At 57.9% G+C, this 23,201-nt stretch overlaps 2 protein-coding genes across 7 annotated transcripts; both read left to right on the top strand.

Moving 5' to 3' along the window:
* Nucleotides 1-81: 81 nt before the first annotated feature.
* On the top strand, nt 82-15,556 carry ADAM33 (ADAM metallopeptidase domain 33). 4 transcript variants are annotated; one of them, XM_027622604.1, is made up of 23 exons: nt 82-213; nt 2,272-2,351; nt 4,611-4,687; nt 6,429-6,507; nt 6,709-6,785; nt 6,868-7,057; nt 7,298-7,363; nt 7,445-7,516; nt 7,698-7,864; nt 7,951-8,035; nt 8,140-8,282; nt 8,812-8,989; nt 9,114-9,203; nt 9,412-9,607; nt 9,724-9,832; nt 9,925-10,123; nt 10,217-10,294; nt 10,377-10,485; nt 10,564-10,711; nt 11,973-12,064; nt 12,227-12,301; nt 12,558-12,591; nt 15,393-15,556. In XM_027622604.1, exons 1-21 carry the CDS (start codon nt 114-116, stop codon nt 12,262-12,264), a joined length of 2,373 nt encoding a protein of 790 aa, XP_027478405.1. In that variant the 5' UTR covers nt 82-113; the 3' UTR covers nt 12,265-12,301; nt 12,558-12,591; nt 15,393-15,556. The 4 variants fall into 4 exon arrangements, with proteins under 4 accessions (XP_027478405.1, XP_027478404.1, XP_027478406.1 ...); XM_027622603.1 differs by lacking the exons at nt 11,973-12,064; nt 12,227-12,301; nt 12,558-12,591; nt 15,393-15,556 and adding an exon at nt 10,929-11,356; XM_027622605.1 differs by lacking the exons at nt 82-213; nt 6,429-6,507; nt 11,973-12,064; ... (1 more) ...; nt 12,558-12,591; nt 15,393-15,556 and adding an exon at nt 10,929-11,356 and having other exon boundaries at nt 2,306-2,351; nt 7,445-7,522.
* Nucleotides 15,557-17,290: 1,734 nt separating this feature from the next.
* On the top strand, nt 17,291-21,665 carry GFRA4 (GDNF family receptor alpha 4). 3 transcript variants are annotated; one of them, XM_027623360.1, is made up of 6 exons: nt 17,291-17,333; nt 19,151-19,505; nt 19,586-19,761; nt 19,842-19,994; nt 20,683-20,774; nt 20,947-21,665. In XM_027623360.1, exons 1-6 carry the CDS (start codon nt 17,291-17,293, stop codon nt 21,025-21,027), a joined length of 900 nt encoding a protein of 299 aa, XP_027479161.1. In that variant the 3' UTR covers nt 21,028-21,665. The 3 variants fall into 3 exon arrangements, 2 of the variants coding, with proteins under 2 accessions (XP_027479161.1, XP_027479162.1); XM_027623361.1 differs by having other exon boundaries at nt 19,151-19,496; nt 19,656-19,765; nt 19,860-19,994; XR_003524840.1 differs by lacking the exons at nt 17,291-17,333; nt 19,151-19,505; nt 19,586-19,761 and having other exon boundaries at nt 19,872-19,994; nt 20,555-20,774; nt 20,947-20,996.
* The last annotated feature ends 1,536 nt before the right edge of the window (nt 21,666-23,201 follow it).

The following is a 23,201-nucleotide window of genomic DNA, read 5'->3' on the forward strand; positions in this document are numbered from 1 at the left end:
TCGGGAGGCTGCGGGCTGGCTGCTCTGGGCGTGCGTCGGCGCGGATCCAGCCGGGGCGGAGCCGGGGCCCGGCCGCCCGCAGCCACCGCGTGGAGGCCGGGACGCTCCCAGCGATGGGCCGGGGGGTTCCGAGAGCTCGAGGGTCGCGGGCGTGCCTGCTGCTGCTGCTCCTGCGGCTGCCTTGGCCGGTGTGGGGGGCCGAGGCGTTTCAAGGTGAGTGGGCCGTGCCCCGCGGCGCAGGGGAGGTCGCTGTCCGCCACCGCGGTGGCTGGGAGGGCAGGGAGGGTCTCCGCAGGACCTGCGCAGGGACTCTCAGCTGTACTGGGGCTGGCCTTGGGGCCCAGACTGACACACTCTGCGCAGCTGCCACAGTGGCAGTGGCAAAGCGGGGTGGGGGGGGTCCCCTCTGAGCAGCCGCCCGAGTTCCCAAAACCCTCTGCCGGGACTCTGCCTTGACCACCCCCAGACCCCATGCACCGGTGTGGACGTCCCTGCACCTCCATCCCTGAGGCCCAGCGCACGGGGTCCCAGGAGTCTCTGCTGTGCCCTCACCCTCCTGCAGCCTCCATGCTCATCCCCAGTGTGGCAGGGCCTTGGGGCCGTGTGTGTGTGTGTGTGTGTGTGTGTGTGTGTGTGTGTGTGTGTGTGTGTGTGTGTGTGTGTGTGTTGTTGATATTGTTGCCTTGTTTGGTGAGATAGAGAAGGGTGCTTCAGACAGAAGGGACCCTGGGAGTTAACCTCCACACCCCCAGTGCGTAGGATTGGCCAGTCCTGTACCCTGTATGGGAAGTGCCCTGTGGAGGGACTGGGAGGACACCGGACACTGGGGAAGAGGCAGGAATGGCCAGGCTGGGCTGGGCAGCCTGGGGGCACTGGGTTCCAGAGCACTGTCCGGGAGTACCCAATAGAAATAGGGTCCTGTTCTGTTCTGGGGCCCCGAGGGGGTGGGATGAAAGCCCTCATGCCTTTGGGGATGGCTGCTTCCTCCTCCTCAGCCTGGGGTCAGGAGAGGGTGAGATGACCCCTGGGAGGAGTGGAGAGGGGCTTTGTGCTCCCCAACACTGCATTGGCTCCCTGATCCTCATCATCACAGCTCCATCTCTGCCCCCCTCTCCCTCCTCAGGGGGGATGCCATGAAGAGAACCCCCAACCCACACGCACACCTGCGCACAGGCCCACCCTCCCCTCTCTACCTGGGAGGCCTAGGGCCAGCAAGAGGTAGTTCTCCACACCCAGTTAAGTCCTCTCTCGGCTGGTTGCCCCCCACTCCTCCCAGATTCACTCAGATCCCTCTCCTACTGTAGCAGCTGGCTCATCCAAGCAGGGAGGGCTTCCTGGGGGAAGGGGACTCCTAAAGCGGCTGCTATTCTGGGTCTTTGATGACGGGGTCTGGGGGAGAGGATGGAGGAAGAGAAAGGAGTTGGGTGGACTGGCCGGAGCTGGAACACTTCTGCTGGAACACAGTCAGCCATCTCAGAGGGTCAGGGCTGGCTGGGTGCTGGATGGCTGTCGGTTCTGGGAGCTGGGCTCGCTTCCCCAGGGATTGTGTCAGAGGACAGGGAGGGCTGCCTACAGGCTCTGGGCTGCCTGGGGCCTGGCTCCTGCAGGGCGGGTGTGGCAAGAGCCTCTGGGACCCACTGTGGGGTGGGGGGCTGGGAGCATTCCAGAGCCTTCTGAGTAATGCTTGGCTCTGGTATTCCTCCAGAGCCCCCTTAAGCACGCCAGGCCTGGGAGCACTCAGGCTCTGTCCCCCAGGGCTCCCCACCTTGAAGATCCCGGGAGGGGGCTTCTGAGCTAGAGTCCCCGGAAGTCCCGCTTCCAGCATGAAGCCCCCAAGGGGAGCTCTGGGCAAGGTGGGCCTCCCCAGACATCTGGCTGTTGTTTTTCTCAGATGGCGGAGACACAGGCATCCTCTCTTCACAGATCTCTCACCCCAAAGGCATCTGCTGCCCAGTCTAAAAATACCCAAGGCTGCGTCCCCTTTCCTTTCCCTTCTGCACTGGGGGCCTTGGTCTCTTCCTTGTGACCTCTGACCCCCAAGCCTCCCCCAGGTCAGTGGGGCTCCCACTTCCCCGGCTGAGCTCCTCTGTCTCTCTTCTGCCACCTCCCTGGTTCCAAGGATGCCCCAGGGGTGACCACCCTTCTCCAGGCTACCTTTGAATGTTGAAGATGGAGTCTCCTATTCCACCCGGCTGATGTCCTGTAACCTCGTCCCTTGGTCGTCCCCGCCCCCCTGTTTCCCCCTCATCTTTTACTCTGTCCTCCCCCCAGGAAACAACCCCGGAGAGCCAGTCACCCTGCGCTGGGTCCCGGATGCACGAGCCCGACGCACGGTCGCCCCAGAGGAGCCGGTCAGTGCCAGGTCATCCTTCCCGCCTCAGGAGTCCAGGGTCTCCCAGCCCCTTGGCCCTTCCTCATTCAGCGTGGCAGTTTGGCTGGGGACCTTTTCGCCCCTTCCAAGAGGGTTGGCAGGTGGGGGTGGGGAGATAGCTGGCTCACATGAGCCTTCACACATGGAAGTCATTTTCAGGCTTCCTCCCCCACCTCCCCCTGCTCCCTCCCTCCCAGAATTATTCAGGCCACCCCCACCCCACCAGGCAGAGGTAGGGCCAGAATTTGTGGGGCCTGAAACTTTTCAGGGACCTCTTTAATAAAACCCCCAAATATCTTCCTTTTGCCCAGTTTACTAGAACATGTTACCCTGTGGATACATTGCTGTTCCCGCCAGGAAAACTTCAGCCTCCCTGTCTCATGCAGAATCCACTTCTGGCCAGGGGGCACTGGTCACTCTCCTAGTGCCCCCCAAATGCACCTGATTTTGCTTCTCCAGGATGCTCTGCCCCAGCTTCCTGCCAACACCCACCCGTCACACACTTCCAGAATAACTGTGTCCCCATCTATATGTGTATGTGTCACACAGCTGTGCTGCAAACCAGGAGACCAGTGCCCTTGGTATCCCCATTTCACAGAGGGGCAGACTGAAGCCCAGAGAGGTTGGAGAAAGTGCCCAAGGTCACATAGCCTGAGACCAGAAGCCCAGAAGCCTGAGGCCCACTAAGGTCTGAAAGACTTGTAACCATTGACCAGTGTCCCCCCAGGTCTAGAGAGCTCATCCTGAATTTTCAGGCAAGAGAGGACAACCCACTCTCTAAGCCAGCAAAGAGGAACGCAGGATGACGGTGTAATGAAGTCTAGGAGGGCCCCATAGGCCCAGCAGGCTTTAACCTAGGACCTTCACTGGGTCCCCCAGACCCTCAGGGGCCCCCATTCAAGTGGGCCCAAGCTTTGAGTTGGTTGTCCTAGACATCAGTGGCAGAGGGGAAGGCTAGGCACATGCTGGAGTCACACTGACTGTGGTCCTCCCTCCCGGTCCAGCCTGGGCTGTGACGAAGAAGGGCATCCCAAAGGGCATTGCTTTCCCCTGCCTCCGGGAAGCCTGCCAAGATGAGGACAGCAGAGTTGAAGCAGGGAGTCGTGTCCAAGTGGCAGGAAATACCCACATTTCAGGTTAGGGATGGGGTGCTAGGTGAATAGCCGGGTCACCAAGAGGGCAGGAAGCAAGGACAGGAGGGGCTGCAGAAGGACAGAGAGAGGGGAGCCCGGGCTGGGGTTGAGGTAGGAGGAGGCTTTCCATCTGGGGCTGCTGTCTGTGCTCGGTGCAAACCTTTCTCCAGTAAAGTAAGTGGCATTCCGGCCATGTGAGCTCATGCCTGGGGCCTTGGGGAGGTCTCTTGGCTGGGGTGGGGGAGTTGTCTGCTCCCACCTGCAGAGAAAAGGCCCCCAAAAGAATCTGAGCCCCTTGGCCTGGGGCCCAGCCCAGTGCATGTTGGGATAAAAGGGCAGGGCTAGCAAGGGTGGGGGCCAGCATTCCGAAGACACAGCAGCTCTCCATGAGGCTCGAGGCTCCAAGGCCGGCTCCAACTCTGGGCCCTCAGCCAGGCAGAGTGGACAAGGAGGGGCAGATGGGGTAATCCCACAGGGTGGGAGAGGCAAAGAAGTTATGGGGAAGGAGAGGCTGGCCCAGGATGTTTTCTTCTTGGCCTGGAATGGGGGGGTTAATGTTTACTTCATGGGCTCAGTGAAGCAGGTGTGGGGCAGGCCTTCAGGAGGCCAGGGCAATTTTCGGTTTGTCGGAATTGGAGGAGGAGGGAGCAAAGTCTGAATTCTACGGGGAGTGGGGAGCAGCAAGATACAGAAACAAGAGGTTGTAAGGACGCCTGAGCTCGCCTACCCGACGCTCCTCCACCCAATGTCTTCAGGACCCCACTGTCCTCCCCACTTAGAGGAAGGCTTCTGGCCGTGAAACCGGAGGGAGGGCCAGAGGAAGGGCCCAGTCACCTTGTGTAAGGCAGGATACCTTTCTGGGACCCCTTGTCTCATCTCTCCGGAGGATGTGGTGTTCACCTAGCAGACTGTGTCAAATGCCTGTTGTCAGAGCCAAAAGCATCCCGAGTTGGGGAACACATACGCCTGCATGTTCTCACCCCCACCCCCACCCACACCTACCATGGCAAGTGGGGAGCCTACTGCCCCCTGCCTCCTGCGCTCTCCCTCACCAGCCAGCTCCCCAGCCCACCTGCTCCCTCAGCCCTGTTCTCCTTCTTGCCCAGGTCTCGAAGCTAGACACAGGGCTGGTGGCCTTGAAGGCTGAAGGGCAGGAGCTCCTGCTGGAGCTGGAGAAGAACCAGTGAGTACCAGGCTGGGGAGGAGGCTAGCAGCCAAGAACAGCCCCCCTCTCCGGGGGCGGGGGGAAATCAGTGTGGGGGGCACTGAGGGGAACACATGAGAGAGGTTGGATGGGGCGAGGGCCCCAGAAGCAGAGGCACAGGTGACAAGAAGAGTCATGCCAGCGCATGACCGGCTCCCTCAAGGCTGAAGTAGGCTGCTGAGGCTGGGTCAGCCCTGCTGTGGGGCACACCCCTCGTTCCAGCCCCAGGAGCACCTTGTTAGCTTCCTGCCAGAAATGAGTGAGCATCACCCTGTGGGTGCTCAGAGGGTGTGCTTAGTCAAAAGAGAATCCAAGATGGATTCCAAGGATGGGCAGGTGCTCTGGGCTGAGGGATAGATAGCAGGGAAAAAGGTGCCGTGGCTACCAAGTCCAGACACTTTCAGGGGGAGGCAATCTGTCTGGCTTGCCTGGAGAGTCTCCATCGGCAGGGAAGGGAGCAGCGAAATGGGGAGTCCCAGGAGGACCAAATCACAGAGGCCATTTTAAGGCTGAGTGTCCAGGATGGGGCAAAGCCAAAGACTCTGAGCTGGTGAATGAGCAGGCAGAGCTGGGCTGGGTGGGGTGGGTGTCCAAGATGGAGTGTGGGGTCTGGAAACCATCCGGATGGAATTACCAATAGCTATCATTCACTGAGCGCTTGCTTCATCAGAGGCATTGTTCCAAGCACTGTACACATGTTGACTTCTCCCCCATGGAGCCAGATGGACCAGGAACACATTCTAGTTCCACCACATTTAACCACAGTTCCTCTGGGGCTCAACGTCCCCACACATGAGAGGGGTGACCACATCGCCTACTCTTCGGGTTGAGTGTGTTGTGTGTATTGGGGGAGCCAAGCTAGAGAAGGTGGAGGAAAGACTAGGAGGTGGAGCAGCAGGCATCACAGGTCTTTGGGTTGGTCTGGCAGTAAAGAGGTCAAGGCGAGATGGGGGTTGAGGATTTTCCTTACAGAAGAGAAATTGACTCATGATTGATTCACCTTGGTGGGAAGGGCCCTGGAGAGATGGAGAAAGAAGGTGGAATCATTACTGGAGTGGGGTCTGAAGAAGGTGGGGATGGGGATTCCTGCTCAGGTGGGTAGGCAGGAGCAGCTGTGAGCAGGTGGAGATTCTCTTTTCTCTGGAAGCATGGGGTGAACATCACTGAAGGACGGGTGGGGACATATGTGGGGTCTAGGGGCCAGAGAAGGTCTGAAGGATCTTGGGGGCAGGAAAGAGACGAGAGAAGGCTGACCAGATGCCCAGCAAGGCTGAGCGGCAGGTAGGGCCCCCTAATGAGGTTGCTGCGCTTCCTTGGCTCCAGGTCCCACCTCCTCCTCAGTGTCTCCTTAATCCTCCCTCCTGCCCCTCCCCAGACCTGTGGACCCAGCTGCCTGCCACAGGTCCCACAGGAACCACAGACTCTTTCCCTATTGCTGCTCCTCCCTGGTGCTTCCCACACTCCCACTTCCCACACCTCAGCCATCACCAAGGCTCCTTTCTGCCCTCCACCTTTCTGCCTCTAGCCCAGGGTTTTCTGACCTGAGCAACACATGGTGGCTCCTGTCCCTTCCCTAAGACACATGTGGGTGCTTCCTCAGTGCTAGCCCTGTGCCTTGTTTCACGGAGCTGCTCAATTAGCATTGGGGGGGGGGGAGCCTGGAGGGCATCCTGGAAGAGGCCAGGCTGAATTAGGTGACTCCTACAACACCCCCTCCCAGCAGGCTGTTGGCCCCAGGATACACAGAAACCCACCATAGCCCAGATGGGCAGCCAGTGGTGCTGGTTCCCAACCACACGGTGAGATACTCTCGTGGGCTCTGAGGACAGGGTAAGGGGTACTGGGGGGTGCACTCCCTGAGGACCTCTCCACCATTCCTTCCCCATTCTCCTCCTGTTCTTAAGGAGAGGCTGGAGCCAGCCCCCCACCATGCCCTCTCTCTCTTGCCCCTCCCAGTTCAGCCCTGGCTGAGCTTTGGGGCTGGGTCTCTTGCTCTCCAGGACCACTGCCACTACCATGGGCGCGTGAGGGGCTTCCCTGACTCCTGGGTAGTCTTCAGCACCTGCTCTGGGATGAGGTGAGGAGTTCCGTGGGAGGGAGGGCCTGGGGCTGGGGCAAGACTCCCCTCACACCCTCCTCTGCACTCCTCCGCGCCCTAGGGGCCTGATCACACTGGACAGGAATGCCAGTTATTATGTGCATCCTCGACGAGCTGGAGACTCTGAGGACTTCATCACTCACAAGATGTTCCGAATTGGGCAGCTGCTCGGCTGGAAAGGGGCCTGCGGCCACAGGGATGCCAAGAACAAAGGGGACATGGCCAACCTTTCTCGTGCCACTCAGATCAAGGTCAGGGGCACAGATAGGAGGGGGAATGGGAATGCATTATCCATAGTCCTCCAAATCACAAGAGATAGGAATACACAGCCCCAGTTCAGGGCCTCCGATCCTGATATTTTTATTTGGAGGCTGAAGAAACAAGTTCTAGCAATTTTTAAAGTTAACTTTGTGCTTCCTGGGAATTGGGGCTAGTGGTCAGGACTCAAGCCCAGCAGCCTGCGGCTGAGGGTCACCATTGCCTCTCCCCAGGAGAGGAGGGAGCTCCGCAGGAGCCCGAAGTTCCTGGAGTTGTACATGGTGGCTGACCACACGCTGGTGAGCCAGAGGCCCCAGGGGCTGGCGGGGTGGGATGGGGCCAGTTCAGCCTGCCACACCCTCTTATGTCTGCCTTTCCAGTTCTTGACCCAGCACCGGAACTTGAACCACACCAAACAGCGTCTCCTGGAGGTGGCCAACTATGTGGACCAGGTTGGGGTTGGTGGAAAGAGAGCCCTAAAGGGGGTGATTGCCATACGGGCTGGCAAGTCCTAGGGGAGGTGTGGCAGGCTTGGAGATGAGGCCCTGGACCCGGGCAGAGAAGAGAGGGCGCCCCCACGGAGGAGCACGGGCACCGTGGCACGTCCTGTCCTCACCCCCGTCCCGTCCGCAGATTCTCAGGACTCTGGACATTCAGGTGGCCCTGACCGGCCTGGAAGTGTGGACGGAGCAGGACCAGAGCCGCATCACGCCGGACGCAAATGCCACGCTCTGGGCCTTCCTGCACTGGCGCCAGGGGCTGTGGGCACGGCGGCCGCACGACTCCGCGCAGCTGCTCACGTGGGTGCCTCTGATGCCCACGCGGGGTCCCGGCCCGACCGCCCAGAATCCTGGTCCCGCCGGGTCACGCTGCGTTCCGCCTTCAGGGGCCGCGCCTTCCAGGGCGCCACCGTGGGCTTGGCGCCCATCGAGGGCATGTGTCGCGCCGAGAGCTCAGGAGGCGTGAGCACCGTGAGCTCCACCCCCGGGATAGGAAGGGAGAGGCAGAGGAAGGGGAGGGTGGGGGGGAGGAGGCGGCCCCGCAGCCCGCCCTGACCGTCTCCGCTCCCTCTCAGGACCACTCAGAGCTCCCCATTGGCGCAGCAGCCACTATGGCCCACGAGATAGGTCACAGCCTTGGCCTCAGCCACGACCCCGACGGCTGCTGCGTGGAGGCGGCGGCCGAGCAAGGCGGCTGCGTCATGGCCGCAGCCACGGGGTACGAACGCCGCGGTCGGTAGGGGCTGCGGGGGGAGGCTCCGCTGGACCAGGGGGCCTTCCGCAGCTGCCTTTCTTGGGGAGACATGGTTATCCCTCGATTTCCTCTCCCGTAAAATGGGGATATGATCACAGCACCTCCCCGAGAGTTCTTTATGACGCTTAAAAGGAGGAAACGCAGAAAAAGCGGATTCTCAAAAGTATGAAGATTATTTTCAGAACATTCTAGCGAGGATTCTCTAACCCCGGGAGGAACAGCGCTAGGTCGCGATTCGACCTCGAGTCCTGGGCTGCCTGGTCCTGGCGTGACGCCTTCCCGCCTCGGGCTCGCAGTGTGACTTTGTGCAGGTTACTTGCCCCCTTCGGGCTCTGCCTCTGGAGGATCCGGGCCGCCGGTGGCTGAGGCGCTTGTGCGCGCAGCCAGGGGTTGTGTGGCCAAGTACAGCTGGTAGTGGTGGGAGGGGATCCGAAACGAGCTGGGGGCTGAGGGTGGCGGTGCCCGCACGCCCGACGCCCTCCCCTGCCCGTAGGCGCCCGTTCCCGCGCGTATTCAGCGCCTGCAGCCGGCGCCAGCTGCGCGCCTTCTTCCGCAAGGGGGGCGGTGCGTGCCTTTCCAACGCGCCCGACCCCAGGCTCCTGGTGCCCCGCGCGCGCTGCGGGAACGGCCTCGTGGAGGACGGCGAGGAGTGTGACTGCGGCGCCAGCCAGGTCAGGTCCGCGCTCCCGGCCCCCCCGGGGTGGGGGCCCGAGGCTGGCGCCCCGCCCGCCCCCCTCCCCCGAGGTCTGGGGCGCGGCGTGCTCACTTGGTCCCACATCCCCTTTTCGGCTCCAGGAGTGCCCGGACGCCTGCTGCCTCGCCCACAACTGCTCGCTGCGCGCGGGGGCCCAGTGCACCCACGGCGACTGCTGCGCGCACTGCCTGGTGAGGGCGTGGGAGGCTCGGGGTGAGGGTTAGGGGCGCTTGCGAGCCGGCCTGTTGGTCTTGGCTGATTGGCACGCTCGGGTCCCCCTGTGGGTGCGGGCTCTGCTCTGCTCTCCAGCCTCTGAGCCGCGCTTACGGGGTGGACCTCTCCCTGTCTATTGTCCCTCTGTGCCTCGGCCACCCTCCCTCCACCTGGTCGCCTGCGTAGCTGAAGCCGGCTGGCGTGCCGTGCCGCCAAGCTGTGGGAGACTGTGACCTCCCAGAGTTCTGCACGGGCTCCTCCCCTTACTGTCCCCCGGACCTTTACCTACTGGACGGCTCGCCCTGCGCCAGCGGCCGGGGCTACTGCTGGGATGGCGCGTGTCCTACACTCGAGCAGCAGTGCCAACAGCTCTGGGGGCCTGGTGAGACTACCCGAGCACCCCGGCCCATCCTCGGGCCTGCGCTCTTTTCTACTCCAGGGAAGACGGGAGGGGGCGGGGGGCCTGAAGCCATTGTGGTCTCGCCCATGCGTCCTCAGGCTCCAGTCCAGCCCCAGACGCCTGTTTCCAGACCGTGAACTCCGCGGGAGACGCCCACGGGAACTGCGGCAAGGACGGCAAGGGTGGCTTCGTGGCTTGTGCGCAGAGGTGGGGATCGGAGGGCGGGGCGAGGAAGCTGGGTAGTGCGTTGGGGCAAGGACACATCTCGCTGTTTGATCACCCTGCACTTTCCTCCCCAGGGATGCGCAGTGCGGGAAGCTGCAGTGCCTGGGCGGGGAGCAGAGCCCACGCGCAGCGCACACGGTGCCCGTGGACTCCACCGTTGGACTAGGCAGCCATGAGGTGACCTGCAGGGGAGTCTTCGTGCTGCCCGGTGTCCAGCTGGACGTGCTCGACTTGGGCCTGGTAGAGCCAGGTACCCAGTGTGGACCTAGCATGGTGAGCCCTGCACCCCCGGCCCCTGCCTAATGCTTGAGTCCTGCGTGGGGAGCATCAATCCCCCTCACTGCCCGGTGCGCACACTGCCCATAGGTGTGCCAGGACAGGCGCTGCCGAAACACCACCTTCTGGGAGCTGGAGCAATGCCTGGCAGCCTGCCATGGCCATGGGGTGAGTCTCAGAAAGTCGACGGGGGCAGGTGGCTTGGGGTTCCTGATCTCATGGGATCCTCCTTCTTTCTTCTCCTTTGTAGGTTTGCAACAGTAACCAAAACTGCCACTGCGCTCCGGGCTGGGCTCCGCCCTCCTGCGACAAGCCAGGGTTTGGTGGCAGTGTGGACAGTGGCCCTGTGCAACCTGAAAGTGTGTCCATGGGGGACAAGTGGGGAAGGCTGAGGTGGTGCACCTGCTAAGGACTCAGCCTTACCCTGTTGTCCCCAGACCACAAGGGCTTCCTGCTGGCACTGATCCTTAGCTTTCTGCTGCCTCTGCTCCCGGGGGCTGGCCTGGCCTGGTGCTGCTGCCGGCAGCCGGGGTCCCGTCTCCAGCAATGCCTCTGGGGCTCGAGGAGGGATGCCGCATGCCGTGGGTAGGCTCTGAGCCCACTCCCGTGGTTCCTGCCTGGGGGAGCTGGGGTGGGGTCCTCAGACCTTGTCCCCGGCTGCACAGAGGTGGCCAGAGGCGGTGGAAAGGAGCCCTGAGCAGGAGGCCACAATGGGTGTGTGTGGATCCCCGGGGGCCCTCAACCCCTCCCAGTTTACTGAGGTTCAGACCCCCTTGACCCCCTCTTCTGTCTCTCCCACCAGGGGGCTGCCTCACCCTAGACTGCCTTTGTTCTACCAACTCATCCTTCGGTTCTTGCTCCACTGTGCCCTTCAAGATTTTTCTAGCCTCACATGCCTTTTCCCACTTCCTCTGCCTAAATCTCTCCTGTACACCTTCCAAGTCTGCAGATGCTGGGCCCAGCACACCATTTCACTCCATACTGCTGCTTAGCTATGGGGCTGGCTGCCCTTGTACCAAGGGCCTGCCCTTCACCCAGTTCTCCGTGACCTGGGAGGAGGTCACATAGTACCTGAGCATGGTTGATCACCCGGTGCTGGTCAAGGGAGGCCCCCTGGGGTGCCTGGGTGGCTCAGTCAGTTGGGCGGCTGCCTTCCGCTCAGGTCATGATCCCGGCGTCCTGGAATCGAGCCCTGCATCGGGCTCCCCGCTCAGCGGAGAGCCTGCTTCTCCTCCCTCTCCCTGCAGCTCTGCCTACCTGTGTTCTCTCTCTATCTCTCTGTCAAATAAATAAACAAAATCTTTAAAAAAAAAAAAAAAGGTCCCCTATGGCACATCTGACACAGCCTGGCCTTGGGAGTGCTCCGGACAAGCTGCAGAAAAGGGCAGGGTTTGGGTTAGAGATTGGGGCAGAGGGCAGCCCAGACAGGGGCAGGGCACCAGCCAGGTCCCAGGTTCCGAGAGAGCTTTGACACAATGAGCAGTGATTGCAGGTCTATGGGGGAGGAGCAAGGTGCTCAAAGTTTGGTGTGTCAGCATCAGGGGTCCTGGAGGCCAGGCGGGGTGGGGGACAACCTGAGTGATGCCAATATCTGGAGGGATGCTGGGGTGATGGCAGAGCTTGAGAGAAATGTCAGGGCTAGAGAGAAGTGCCCGTGGCCCTGGGAGGGCAGGAGTCAGACCTGGAGCCTGGAACCCAGGGGCCTCTCCGAGGAGGGAGCGGGAAGGGAACTGGAGGCAGAGATGTGGACCGGAAGGGTAGAGACTCATTCAAGGCAGAATTCAGGTCGGGCATGCCTGCTCAGGACCACTGTGCCAACCTCCTGCCGTCTTATTGCACTGCTCAGGCCCAAAGATGCCCCAAACAGGGACTGCCCCCCCAGCAGTGTTCACCCCATGGAGTTGGGCCCAGCAGCCATTGGAGAGCCCCGGTCCCTGGGTGAGTGAGGCACAGGAGGAGATGGGGAGGGAAGTGAAGGATGGGCTCTTGCCTTCTACCTCCTTCCAGATGGGCTCCCCTCCTTTCCACGTAACACCCAGTCACCTTGAGGCCCCTGACCCCACCTTGGTCACAATATGTGTCCTCCACCCATTGCTGCAGACCTTGAGAACTCTGCCAGAGCCCAGGAACCACCTTGAGAAGCCTCTGCCCTGTTGTGCTGCCTGCAACCCCAAGGTAGGTGGGGCCCCCCACCTCATCCACCCACCTCTGTTGCCCTTCATCTGCTGGCCCCTACTCGGAGGTTTCTGAGCTTGGGTTATTATGCAAATGAGACTTGATCTTTGGAAAAGCTGTTGTCACGGAGACCAGATGCTGGAAGCCCCCAGGGTGGGAGAGAGAGAAGTTGTATCTCTTCCTGGGTCACTGGTCCTCACCGAGGGAGGAAAGGGGGTCCTGGCCTGCAGGGGTGACCCTTCCTCTTCATTTTCAGCAGATCAAGCCCAGAAGCCAAGATCCTGTCTCTGGTGAGAGGGAGCTCCCAAGATGAGGGTACTTACAGACGGTGGACCTCTGACAGCCCCTCTGGGGACTTGGTCTCCCAGGGTAGAGCCAGAGAGTCAGACCTCCTGCACTTTGGCAGCCTGCAAGTTTCTTCCCTGAGTTGAGCTTGCCCCACCCACTCCAGGACCCCAGAGCCTTATCAGAAAGTGCCCAGTACCGTCCCCATTCCTTAGGACTAGGGAATCCTGGTAGGGTACATACTCCAGCCCAAGAATCTATCGGTCCAAGGAGCAAAGTTCACGTAGTCACTGACCTCTTGTCACCAGGGGAGGCTGGGTCATGATGGGCATTAGGAGAGGCCTCTGTCCAGGGATCCTGGGTGTCTCTGTTCCATGTATTTTACCCAGACCCAGCTCCGTAGAGGCCAGTGACTGCCGGGCCAGAAGCCAGCGCTGGGGGCCCTACATTTCAGACAGAGTCCACTTCCCTGGAGCCTGGCCCCAGCAAAAACAAAAAACAAAAAACAAAAAAAAACCACCCAAACAAAATCCTTGGGACCCTCCTCCCTCCCTTTTCCTGCCTTATCTTGTCCCTCAGACCCTTCCTCAGCCCCAGTTCTTGGTCCTCCACTTGAGGTTTTGGAGGAGTGTGGGGACTGTTGTAGCTTCCCCCCCCCCCCCACTTTGGACACTCCTCAGCCTCTCTTCCATTCCATGGGAGGGGACAGTGGGAGCTGTTTTAAAAAGGACACCAAAGTAGAAGTCAGAAGAAAGACATGCTGCCTTTGAGCCTCTGTGAGTCTTTTCTGTATATAGATCCAACCCCATGGGGCTCCCTGAGGGTCCCAAGGGGTGGTAGCTGGTAGGTGGAGCCTCAGATGGCAGCCAGGGCCCCAGATGTATCTGGGATGGTGTTACCTAGCTGGAATGACCCCTTTGCCCCACCTCTTTTGCCTCCCTTGGAGATTCTGAGAAGCCACTTATTCTCTCCCCATGCTTCATGAAAGAATTGTTGGGTGACCTTCTGTATCAGTCAGCTGTTGCTGTACAACAAAACCACCTCCAAAACACAGTGGCCTAAAACAACTAATTCTGTGAATTGGCAAATTAGGTTTAACTCAGCGGGTGGTTCAGTTGGGCTCTTATGTTTGCAATCAGCTGCTGGTCAGTTGGGCAGTTCTGCTTCTGGGGTTGGCTGGCTGTTGGCTGGAGTGATGTAGACAAATGGGCTACGCACCCATTTTCCAACAGACTAGCTCAGGCTTGCTCACATGACAGCTGGGGAGGGCTCGAGAGAGCAGAGCAGGATTAGGGTAAGGCAGTGATGCACTTACCTTGAGCACAAAAGAAAGGCAATCAAAATAAGTAATATTTTAATGCAATATTTTAACAGATCAAGATCAGTGCCAAAAAAAATCAATTACGAACAAAATATCAGAATTTTAACTGAAGACCAGATCAGTGACAGTGTGATGCCAAGTCACATTGGAACCTGAGGCAGAAGGAAATATTTGTAATAGTGATCCTGTCTCACCCCAGTCCCAACCCTGCCAGAAAGTAAGTGGAAGCTTGCAAGGCCTCTAGAAGATTCTACGACTGGCATATTTTACTTCCATAACGCTCTATTGGCACAAGCAAGTCACAGGGCCAGCCCAAATTCCAGGGATTGGGAGAGAAACTCTACCTCCTGATGCGAAGAGCAACAGAATCATGTTTCAGAGGGCATGAAGACTTGGGGGAATTTTTACAACCAACCATTCCTGCCATAGGCAGCAGAGAAGAGGCAGCCCCGGGCTCGGACTGGCCCCTATTCCATCAGCCCCGGAGGTTGAATGAGACAGTTTTCTGAAGCTGCCTTGTCTTTTTTTTTTTTAAGATTTATTTGTTTGAGAGAGCAAGTGAGCAGGGGGATGGGCAGCGGGAGAGGGAGAGAGGATCTCAAGCAGACTCCCCGCTGAGCTTAGAGCCAGATGCAGGGCTCTATCTCAGGACCCTGAGAAAATGACCTGAGCTGAAACCAAGAGTCCGGACATTCAACCAACTGCACCACCCCGGGGCCCCAAGCTGCCTTCTGTCTTAATTGTACCCGTGAGATTTTGATTTATAACGAATACCTGAGTACTGACATGGAGAGGTTAATGCCACTGAAAGGAATTACTATTACTTACAATTCCCAAGAAAAGGGGTCATGTCAGGACATGCAGGGCCACATGGGGAAGCACGAGGTTCAGAGGGGAGGCAGAAGCAGGAGTGAGGGGAGAGCCTATACTAAGGTTTCTGCAGGAAAGGCAAGGAAGGGCAAGATAAACCCCTCAGGACTGGCCAGCTGTGTGGTATAGGGGTGGCCTCTAATGGTCTGGTACTGGCCCTGTGATGATTTAGGGCAGGGCAAACATAGGCTTGGTAAGGGTTAGGAAAAAGGAGGTGGTTAGGGGTATGGACTCTGGATTGATTGGTCTGCATGTGAAAGACTTATTCATAGGCAAATTTTCATGAACTCTAGGAATTAGAGTTAGAGGCAGTCTCTCCCCTAGTCAGCAAGCTGCCTCCCCTCCCACCCCCACCAAACCAAGATTTCAAACCATCATAAAATACAGAAAATAAAGAACATGATTGATACAGCTCCCCACACTCTCACACTTGGGGGGGTGTCTGGATCCTATGGGGCTCCCACTTATATTACATGTCTTTAATACTTAAAATTGCATGATAAAGAGAAAAAATTGCATGATAAAAATCGAATGATCAAAAATTGGGTATGCCATGAGCCATGAAAGCAGTACTTTGAGGAAAATTTATGACCATGGTATTTTTTTTTTTCAAAGAGAGCTGAAAGTCAGTGGGATAAATGTCCACGTTAAGAAGTTAGAAGCCCAGGACCAGATGATTTCACTAATGAATTCTACCAAACATTTAAAGAAGAATTAACGCCAGTCCTTTTCAAACTCTTCCAAAAAATTCAAAGAGGAGGGAACACTCCCAAACTCACTTTAGGAAACCAGCATTGCCCTGATACCAAAACCAGATAAGGAAATAAAAAGAAATACAATACAAGGAAACTACAAACCAGTATCCCTGATGAGTACAGATGCAAAAATTCTCAACCAAATATTAGCAAAGTGAATTCAATAGCACATTAAAAGGATCATACACCATGATCAAGTGGGATTTACCCGAGATACGAGGGTGGTTTGACATATGCAAATCAATAAATGTGATACACCACATTAATAGATGAAAATCATATGATCATCTTAATAGATGTAGGACAAGCGTTTGACAAAATACCACATCCTTTCATGATAAAAACTCCAAAACACTGGCTATAGGAGGAATATACCTCAACATAACAAACGCCAGATAATTAACAAACCCACAGCTGACATCATACTCACTGGTGAAAAGTTGAAAGCTTTCCCTTTAAGATCGGGAACAAGATAAGGATGCTCACTCTAGCCACTCCCATAAAGCACAGTGCTGGAAGTGTGAGTCAGAGCACTTAGGAAAAAAGGAATAAAGGACCTTCAAATCAGACAGGGGAAGTAAATTTATCTTTGTTTGCAGATGACATGATTTTATTTTTTATTTTATTTTTTAAAAGATTTTATTTTTAAGCAATCTCTACACCCAATGTGGGGCTCGAACTTACAACTGCGAGATAAAGAGTCACATGCTCCAAATGAGCCAGCCAGGCGCTCAAATGACATGATTTTATATATAGAAAACCCTAAAAACTCCACCAAAAAAATTAGAACTAATTCCCAAATTTGGTAGTTACAGTATACAAAATCAACATACAGAAACCAGGTGTGCTTCTATTTACTGACAAATTATCTTTAAGAGAAATAAAACAATCCTATTTGCAATAGCATAAAAAATACTAAGGAATAAATTTAACCAAGGAGGTGAGAGACCTGTGCACTGAAAACTCAAGACTCTGATGACAGAAATTGAAGACGACACAAATAAATGGCAAGATATTCCGTGCTCATGAACGGGAAGAATTAACATTGTTAAAGCATCCATCCTACCCAAAGCCATCTATGGGTTCAGTGCAATCCCTATCAAAATTCCAATGGTATTTTTCACAGAAATAGAAAAGATCATCCTAAAATTTGTATGGAACCACAAAAGATCCCGAACAGCCAAAGCCATCCTGAGAAGGATATATATAAGGGGAACACTAACATTTTTGTTAGCAACTTTTCTTCAAGTCTAAGGTTAGTTAATAATAAAAAGTTAGAATTATAAAAGAAGGGAAAGAACAATGATGTTTCATAAAGGTAACAGTCTGGCATGGGAGACAAGGTCTCCTTAGGTTGGTGTGTGTGTGTGTGTGTGTGTGTGTGTGTGTGTGTGTGTGTGTGTGTGTTTTCCACCTAGGCACTTGCAGGTGCCGGATGTGCGTGTGTGTGCGTGTGTGTGTGTTTTCCACCTAGGCACTTGCAGGTGCCGGATGTGTGTGCGTGTGTGTGTGTGTTTTCCACCTAGGCACTTGCAGGTGCCGGATTCCGTGGCTCCAGACCTACCTGAAGGCAGAGCCTGGGGTGGGGACTCAGCGGGGTGGGGCGTCATTCCCGCTACAAGGGCTCCTCCCCATGGGAGTGTTCGTGTTGGCACCAACACTCGGGTTCCCCCCCATCGGCTCAGGCGCTGCTGGGAAGGGGACCCTTGTCCCGCTGGGATTCTGCTTTCACTAGTCCTCCTTTGTTTGCTGCCCGGCATGGGCCTCTGCTTGGCGCCGGCAATGCTGCTGCTGTTGCTGGGTGAGTGGCCACCTCCTCCCCGAGACCCCTCAATGCTGGCATCTCTGTCCAATCTTCAGGGACAGAGCGAGGGGGAAAGAGGATGATCTGGAAAAAACCAGAACCACAATAAGGGGCACCGGCATGAGACCGGTGTGTATACAGGGTGTGCCGGCACCCTGCAGCCCTGCAGCGTGCTGTGCAGCCTGCCACTCCCCACCCAGAAGTCCCGTCTTTGTACCCCAGTCCCAGAAACTTTTTCCTATTGGGTCCCCTCTCCCACCTCTCTTACCCTTCCCTCAGCCCCTACTCTCCAACTTCAGTCTTGGAGCTTCACACTCATTCCCTGGTGCCTCGCATCTGCTGTTCCAACTGCTTGGCTTGCCCTTCCCCAGCTGGGGCATCGTGGGGGGAGGGGATCACTTTACCGGGTGGAGCGGGGTGGGGAAAATGGAATCTGACAAAGGTGTAAGGCAGACGAGATACTGGAGCTGAGACGCGCTGTTTGGAGGGTAAAGATGAGGCGAGGGTACTCCTGGCAGAGGGAAACCCATAAGCAAAGGAGCAGAAGTGGGACCAAGACCTCAGGTGACACTACGTGCTACTGCTGTGTGGCTGAAGCCTGGGCGCTTGAGGGGCTTGGCTGCGACAGAAGGGCAGAGTTAGCTGCTCCTGGGGTCCTGGAGGGGAGGGGAGGGGAGGAGACAGGAAGGGAGGGCTCCCCCCTCTCCTGTCTACCCTCCCCACATACTTACTCATCCTAAGCCCTTGGTATCTATTCATCCTGCCTGCACCCACAGAGAGAGAATCACCGTGGCTCCCGCCATCCTATCTGTGGATCCTGAAAGAGGGGGCCAGGGCCAGATGGGGACCCTGTTCCCAGACCTGAGGCAGGAGCCGCCTCCTTCCACACACCCAGTGAGAAGGATGTGGGGTTAGGCTGGAAAACTTCCCCAAGATTGTGGTGCTCCCAGGGGCTGAGAGCGCCGAGAGGGGCGGGGGTAGCCTGGTTTTGGTGACCCAGGTCCTAGGAAGGGGTTGCCAAATCCCAGCAGAGTGCCGCCTATCATGGACTCTTGGGCCTTGTGGCTCAGGACAGAGCCCTGTGGCCTGACCTCTGGAGTCCACACCCTGGCAGCCAGGTCTAAATGGGCCCTCTAGTGCCCAGAGCTCCTTCGGGGAATCCCTCTTTTGCCTGGCTGATGGAGAGTGGAGGGGCCAGGGGAAGCCAGACTCCAGATGGGGCAACACGGGAGATGCACGAGAACGGAGCATCAGAAGGGAGTGGAAGGGCGAGACGCCAGCGGTAAGGGGCAGAAGGAGGCGCACGAGAAGGTCTAGAAGGAGGGAGACCCAGAAACCACTAGATTCACTCAAAGGGTGTCTTTGGGGAAGGGAGGAGAGGAAAGGAAGAAAGCTCAGGTGTCCCAGCGTGTCCTCAACGCCATTTCTGATACACGTCCATTAGCCTAGTCCCCAGAAGCCTTGCTCTGTTTCCCGCGTCAGGTGGGGCCCTTTAGAGTGGCAGGAGCCTCGCGGACCCCCTCTTTGAATGGGTGTGGCTTTTCTGCGGAAGGAGTGGTGCCTGGGGAGGATGGGCTTCAGCGTCTGGGGGAGCCGGGCCGAGTCTTGGTGCGCCCCCTCCACCCGTGACGCGTAGCAGGACTCCCCAGAGCCGGCGGCCGCCCATCGGCGCGACAGAGGGCCTGTCAGTGCCAGTCAGTCACGCCTTCGAGCCACACTCTGCGCTCCGCGGGCTCCGCGCTCGCCGCATCTTCGGAGGGCGAAGCGCGCTGGAAGGGCTCGCGGAGAACTGCAGCTGCCCGCCCCTCCACCAGGGTCACCCAGCTCGGCCGCACGGAACCGATGCTTGGACGCGGCCGAGGCGTGCACGGCGGACGCGCGGTGCCAGCGGCTGCGCACCGAATACGTGGCTCAGTGCCTGGGTCGGGCCGCGTCCGGGGGCTGCCCCCGCGCCCGCTGCCGCCGCGCCCTGCGCCGCTTCTTCGCCCGCGGGCCGCCTGCGCTCACCCACGCGCTGCTCTTCTGCCCGTGCGTCAACGCCGCGTGCGCCGAGCGCCGGCGCCAGACCTTCGTGCCCGCCTGCGCCTTCGCGGGGCCCGGCCCGGCACCGCCCTCCTGCCTCGCACCCTTAGACGCCTGCGAGCACAGCCGGATCTGCCGGTGCGGGGGGTGGGAGGGCGGGGGGGGCTACGTGAGATGGGGCGGAGGCGGGGCGGGGCTGGGTCTCAGGTGCGAAACCGCTGTGGGAGCAGGCGGGGCGGGGACTGGGCGGGGATGGGCGGGGCCTCCCGCTCACCGCCCTCGGGTCGCGCCGCGCAGGCCCCGCCTCCTGGCCTTCCAGGCCTCCTGCGCGCCCGCCCCCAGCGCCCCCGACGGCTGCCTGCAGGATCAGGCCCCCGGCTGCCTGCGCGCCTACGCGGGCCTCGTGGGTACGCACTGCTGGGATTCGGGCGCGGGCTGGGGCTCTCCCGGGGATGCCTCCGCCTGGGTGGGCCGATTACCCAGCCCTCGGGGCCCCCGCAGGCACCGCGGTCACTCCCAACTATGTGGACAACGCGAGCGCGCGCGTGGCGCCCTGGTGCGATTGCGGAGCCAGCGGAAACCGGCGTGAGGAGTGCGAAGCCTTCCGGGGGCTCTTCACCAGGAACCGCTGCTTGGGTGAGGGGCCCGGGCGGGGCGGCGCTGACCGCCCCTTCCCAAGTTTAGGCTGGCGGCACCTTATTTTAGAGGTGAAGAATCAGGTTGTTTGCGGCAGCCACGCGGGTGCACAGCCCCTCTGCTGTCGACCTGCCTCTCGAGACATCCGCGCCCAGTTCTCTCCGGAGACCAGGTCACAGATCAAAGTAGGATCTTAGCGATGTCTAGGCTGGTGACCCTGCGGGCGGGAGGGTGGGGGGCAGTCAACACAAGTTTCCGAGTTCCTGGAATGCAACTAGGCAAAATTCTAGATCGCCATTTCTGAGGCGGTCCCACACGCAGGGCACTCCCAACGCCCCCATTGATGATCTTGCCTTTTGGGTCTGAATAAACTGGGTGGCCTGTGAAGTCCATTCTGCCACTTACCAGCCCAGAGTTAGTCAATCCTTGAAGATTTTTTTGTGCCCATCTGTAATATGGGGGTGCTAATCGTCACCCTTCCTGTGAGGATGAATTTGTAAGGTACTAGTAGCACAGGTGTTCCTATTTTGTTATTCCTTGTCATGCACCTTCCATTCCAGAAGCCAGTCCTTGCAGATGTTCTACCCTCCCACCCTGCCGCAGGATGCCAGAGGTCTCTGTCCCTGAGGAGCTGGGCCTTGTGCTGGGGTTTCCCAGCGTAGCCCACCCTGGACCCCTTCCTCCTTAGATGGTGCCATACAGGCCTTTGATGCTGGGTGGCCTCCAATCCTGCAGGACCAGCCAGATGTCCACCAGGACCCTGAGCACAGCCTCCTGCAAGTAGGTGTAGGGAGGGGATGGTGAGCTGGCAGCCCCTGCACCGGCTCCTTCCACACACTTCCATTCCAGGTGGGCCTAGATGAAGGCATGAGTGGCCTGGGATGGAGGTGGTGGAGGCAGAGAGCAGAATCCAGCTTCTGCCTCAAGTCCACATTCTGCTCCCACCCCCAAGGTGTCCTCCGCAGATGGGCTCCTGGTTGGAAGCTCCCTGCTCTCCATGCTCCCTGTCCTGGCTCTGCAGCCCCTGCTCTGACTAGGACAGCTGACCTTGGACAACATCACTGTCCCATCCTGCCTGGGGTACAGGGCCCCATCTGCACCCTAGGGCCCCACTGAAAGTGGACTGGCTTGCCTCCCAAGCTGGTCCCAGTGCTCTTGCCCTGCTGCCCTTTTTAGGTCTGGACACCCTGTGTGCCTGTCCCCTAGAGTGAGGGATGTGGGCTGAGGGCCTGATGCAAAGCCCATAGTTTCCCTTTCAGTGGGTTTCTTGGTTGTAGGTCCCTCTCTCCCCTGACCTTGGAACAGTTGGGTTCTCCCACAGGGTAGGGATGGGAGGGGGTCACCTGCGTAGCTGAGGCCTCACTGGGGCCCCAGATCTAGAAGTCAGAAACCATCCAAATTCCCAGAATTTTAAGAGCTTTTACCAGCTTCTCCAAACAGAACATGCCCTAAGGAGTACATCTGAATAGACTTCAGGCAAAACGCTTTTGAACGCTGCAGGCTTTCATCTAGGCCCCACTGACTAATGTTGGTAAGGTTCTTCCCAACCATGATATACTGCTTGGTGGGCACCACCTGGAGTGAGGATCCAGTCCCCTGCGTTGCACTGGTCACATGACCATCTTTCCTATGGTTTAACCTAGCACTACGAATGGCTCTTTTTATAGCTCAATAAACCCACATGCACTGAGACTGGCCTTGCTTTCATGTGATCTGTCCTGGGAGCCTGGAGACCAGGTCAGCCACAGGCGGGTATGCCTCTGCTGGCCTGTGTGACCTCAGATGGTCTCAGAACCAACCTGGGCTACATCTGCGCACCTACGAGCCCAAACTGAATCAACTATTAGATCCTGGTGGCAGAGATTTCTGCGGTTTGTCTTCTTTGCTAGTACTCAGATTCAAAAACTATGCTTCCCAGCCTCCGTTGCAGCCAGGAGGTGGTTATGGGACACAGTCCTGGTCATAAGTGGAAGTCACAGATGAGGCTTCCAGGAGAGTTCCTGAAACAGGAGAAGACTTGTTGACTGAACCCTTCAGCCTTTAGCCTCCTCGCCCTTCTTCTTGCCCAGAACTTGATGGCCATGTTTGGGGACATGGGTGCCATTTTGAAAATGGAGCCACATGACATTGTGGAGCCACTGTCCCAGCCTCCATCTGCCTCCCTCTAGACTCTTCATTATATGAGAAAAATAATACCTTTAGTTTGTTTAAGCCAGTTTCTCCACAGACATCTGCCATTTGCAGCCAAACATAGTCTCTGATTGTCTCACTACCACTTCTGGGGTGCCAGGGGGCCCCGGGATCACTTAGGAGAGCCCCTCCTCAGTGTGCACAAAGCCCAGCCCTGACACACACTTTAGAGTGGTGGTCATTTTGTTGTTGTTGTTGTATTTCCACATATTCTGCCTGCTTCTGTCCATGTGGAGAGTCGAATTCTTTCCTGGAGTCTAGGGAAATGTGTCCTGTTTTCACAAGCACTTGTGTGTGGCCGGTGTGGACCCGCACGTGCCCGGGGCATTGTGTTGATGTGCAGTTCTGTGAAGGTGTTCGGGAGGAGAAGGCAGAACAGTGGCGGCTGAGTACGAAGTCTTCTGCCTGCTTCCTTCGTTCTCAAGAGTTTGGAGATGCTGATGAGTGAAGGGTTACAGAGTCTCGGGGCCACTGCTTCTCAAAGCTGGTTGAGGCTTTTCAGGGGCCACGAAACCGATGGAAGGGCATGTTGTTGGCACCTTGCTCAGAGACTTCTCTGGGCCAAGCTGCTGGGGAGGTTGGGTGCTAACACCGCTCCCAGCTGCCCCCCTCTGTAGAAGAAATGCCTGTAAAGTTACCCTCTGCTCCCTGAGGTAGCCTGCAGCCATGGGGCGGAGCGGCGGTTCTGTGCGCCATTCATGCTCCAGAGCTCCCTATGGGATGGAGCTGAAGCTAGATCCCGGCTGAGACCACAGCCTAGCACCTTCCCCTGCCGGCTCCTGCCTCCCTCACTCAGAGGTTCCCCTGAGGGCACTCCCTCTCATAAAGCATCCTGAGAATCTCTGTCTTGGGCTCAGTTTCTGGAGAACCTGACCTTAGACACAAGGGTTCAGTGCAGATCCCACCAAAGCCCAGGCCTGGGGCTGTCCTGCCCAGAAAAAGAGCCACTGGCTCTGAGACTCTGATTTCAGCACTCAGAACAAACCCACAGACACCACGTGCAGCAACTATCAACCA

Source organism: Zalophus californianus, chromosome 8 (genome assembly GCF_009762305.2).
Source record: "Zalophus californianus isolate mZalCal1 chromosome 8, mZalCal1.pri.v2, whole genome shotgun sequence".
Taxonomy (NCBI): Eukaryota; Metazoa; Chordata; class Mammalia; order Carnivora; family Otariidae; genus Zalophus; species Zalophus californianus.

Excerpts from the sequence above, each read along its gene's own strand:
- ADAM33 (XM_027622603.1), top strand. The coding sequence starts at position 114 with ATGGGCCGGGGGGTTCCGAGAGCTCGAGGGTCGCGGGCGTGCCTGCTG. Across the intron at positions 4,688-6,428 it reads CTGGAGCTGGAGAAGAACCA|CAGGCTGTTGGCCCCAGGAT; the intron begins GTGAGTACCAGG and ends ACCCCCTCCCAG. Across the intron at positions 6,508-6,708 it reads TGCTGGTTCCCAACCACACG|GACCACTGCCACTACCATGG; the intron begins GTGAGATACTCT and ends CTTGCTCTCCAG.
- GFRA4 (XM_027623360.1), top strand. The coding sequence starts at position 17,291 with ATGGGCCTCTGCTTGGCGCCGGCAATGCTGCTGCTGTTGCTGG. Across the intron at positions 17,334-19,150 it reads AATGCTGCTGCTGTTGCTGG|GGTCACCCAGCTCGGCCGCA; the intron begins GTGAGTGGCCAC and ends CCCCTCCACCAG. Across the intron at positions 19,762-19,841 it reads TGCGCGCCTACGCGGGCCTC|CCCTCGGGGCCCCCGCAGGC; the intron begins GTGGGTACGCAC and ends CCGATTACCCAG.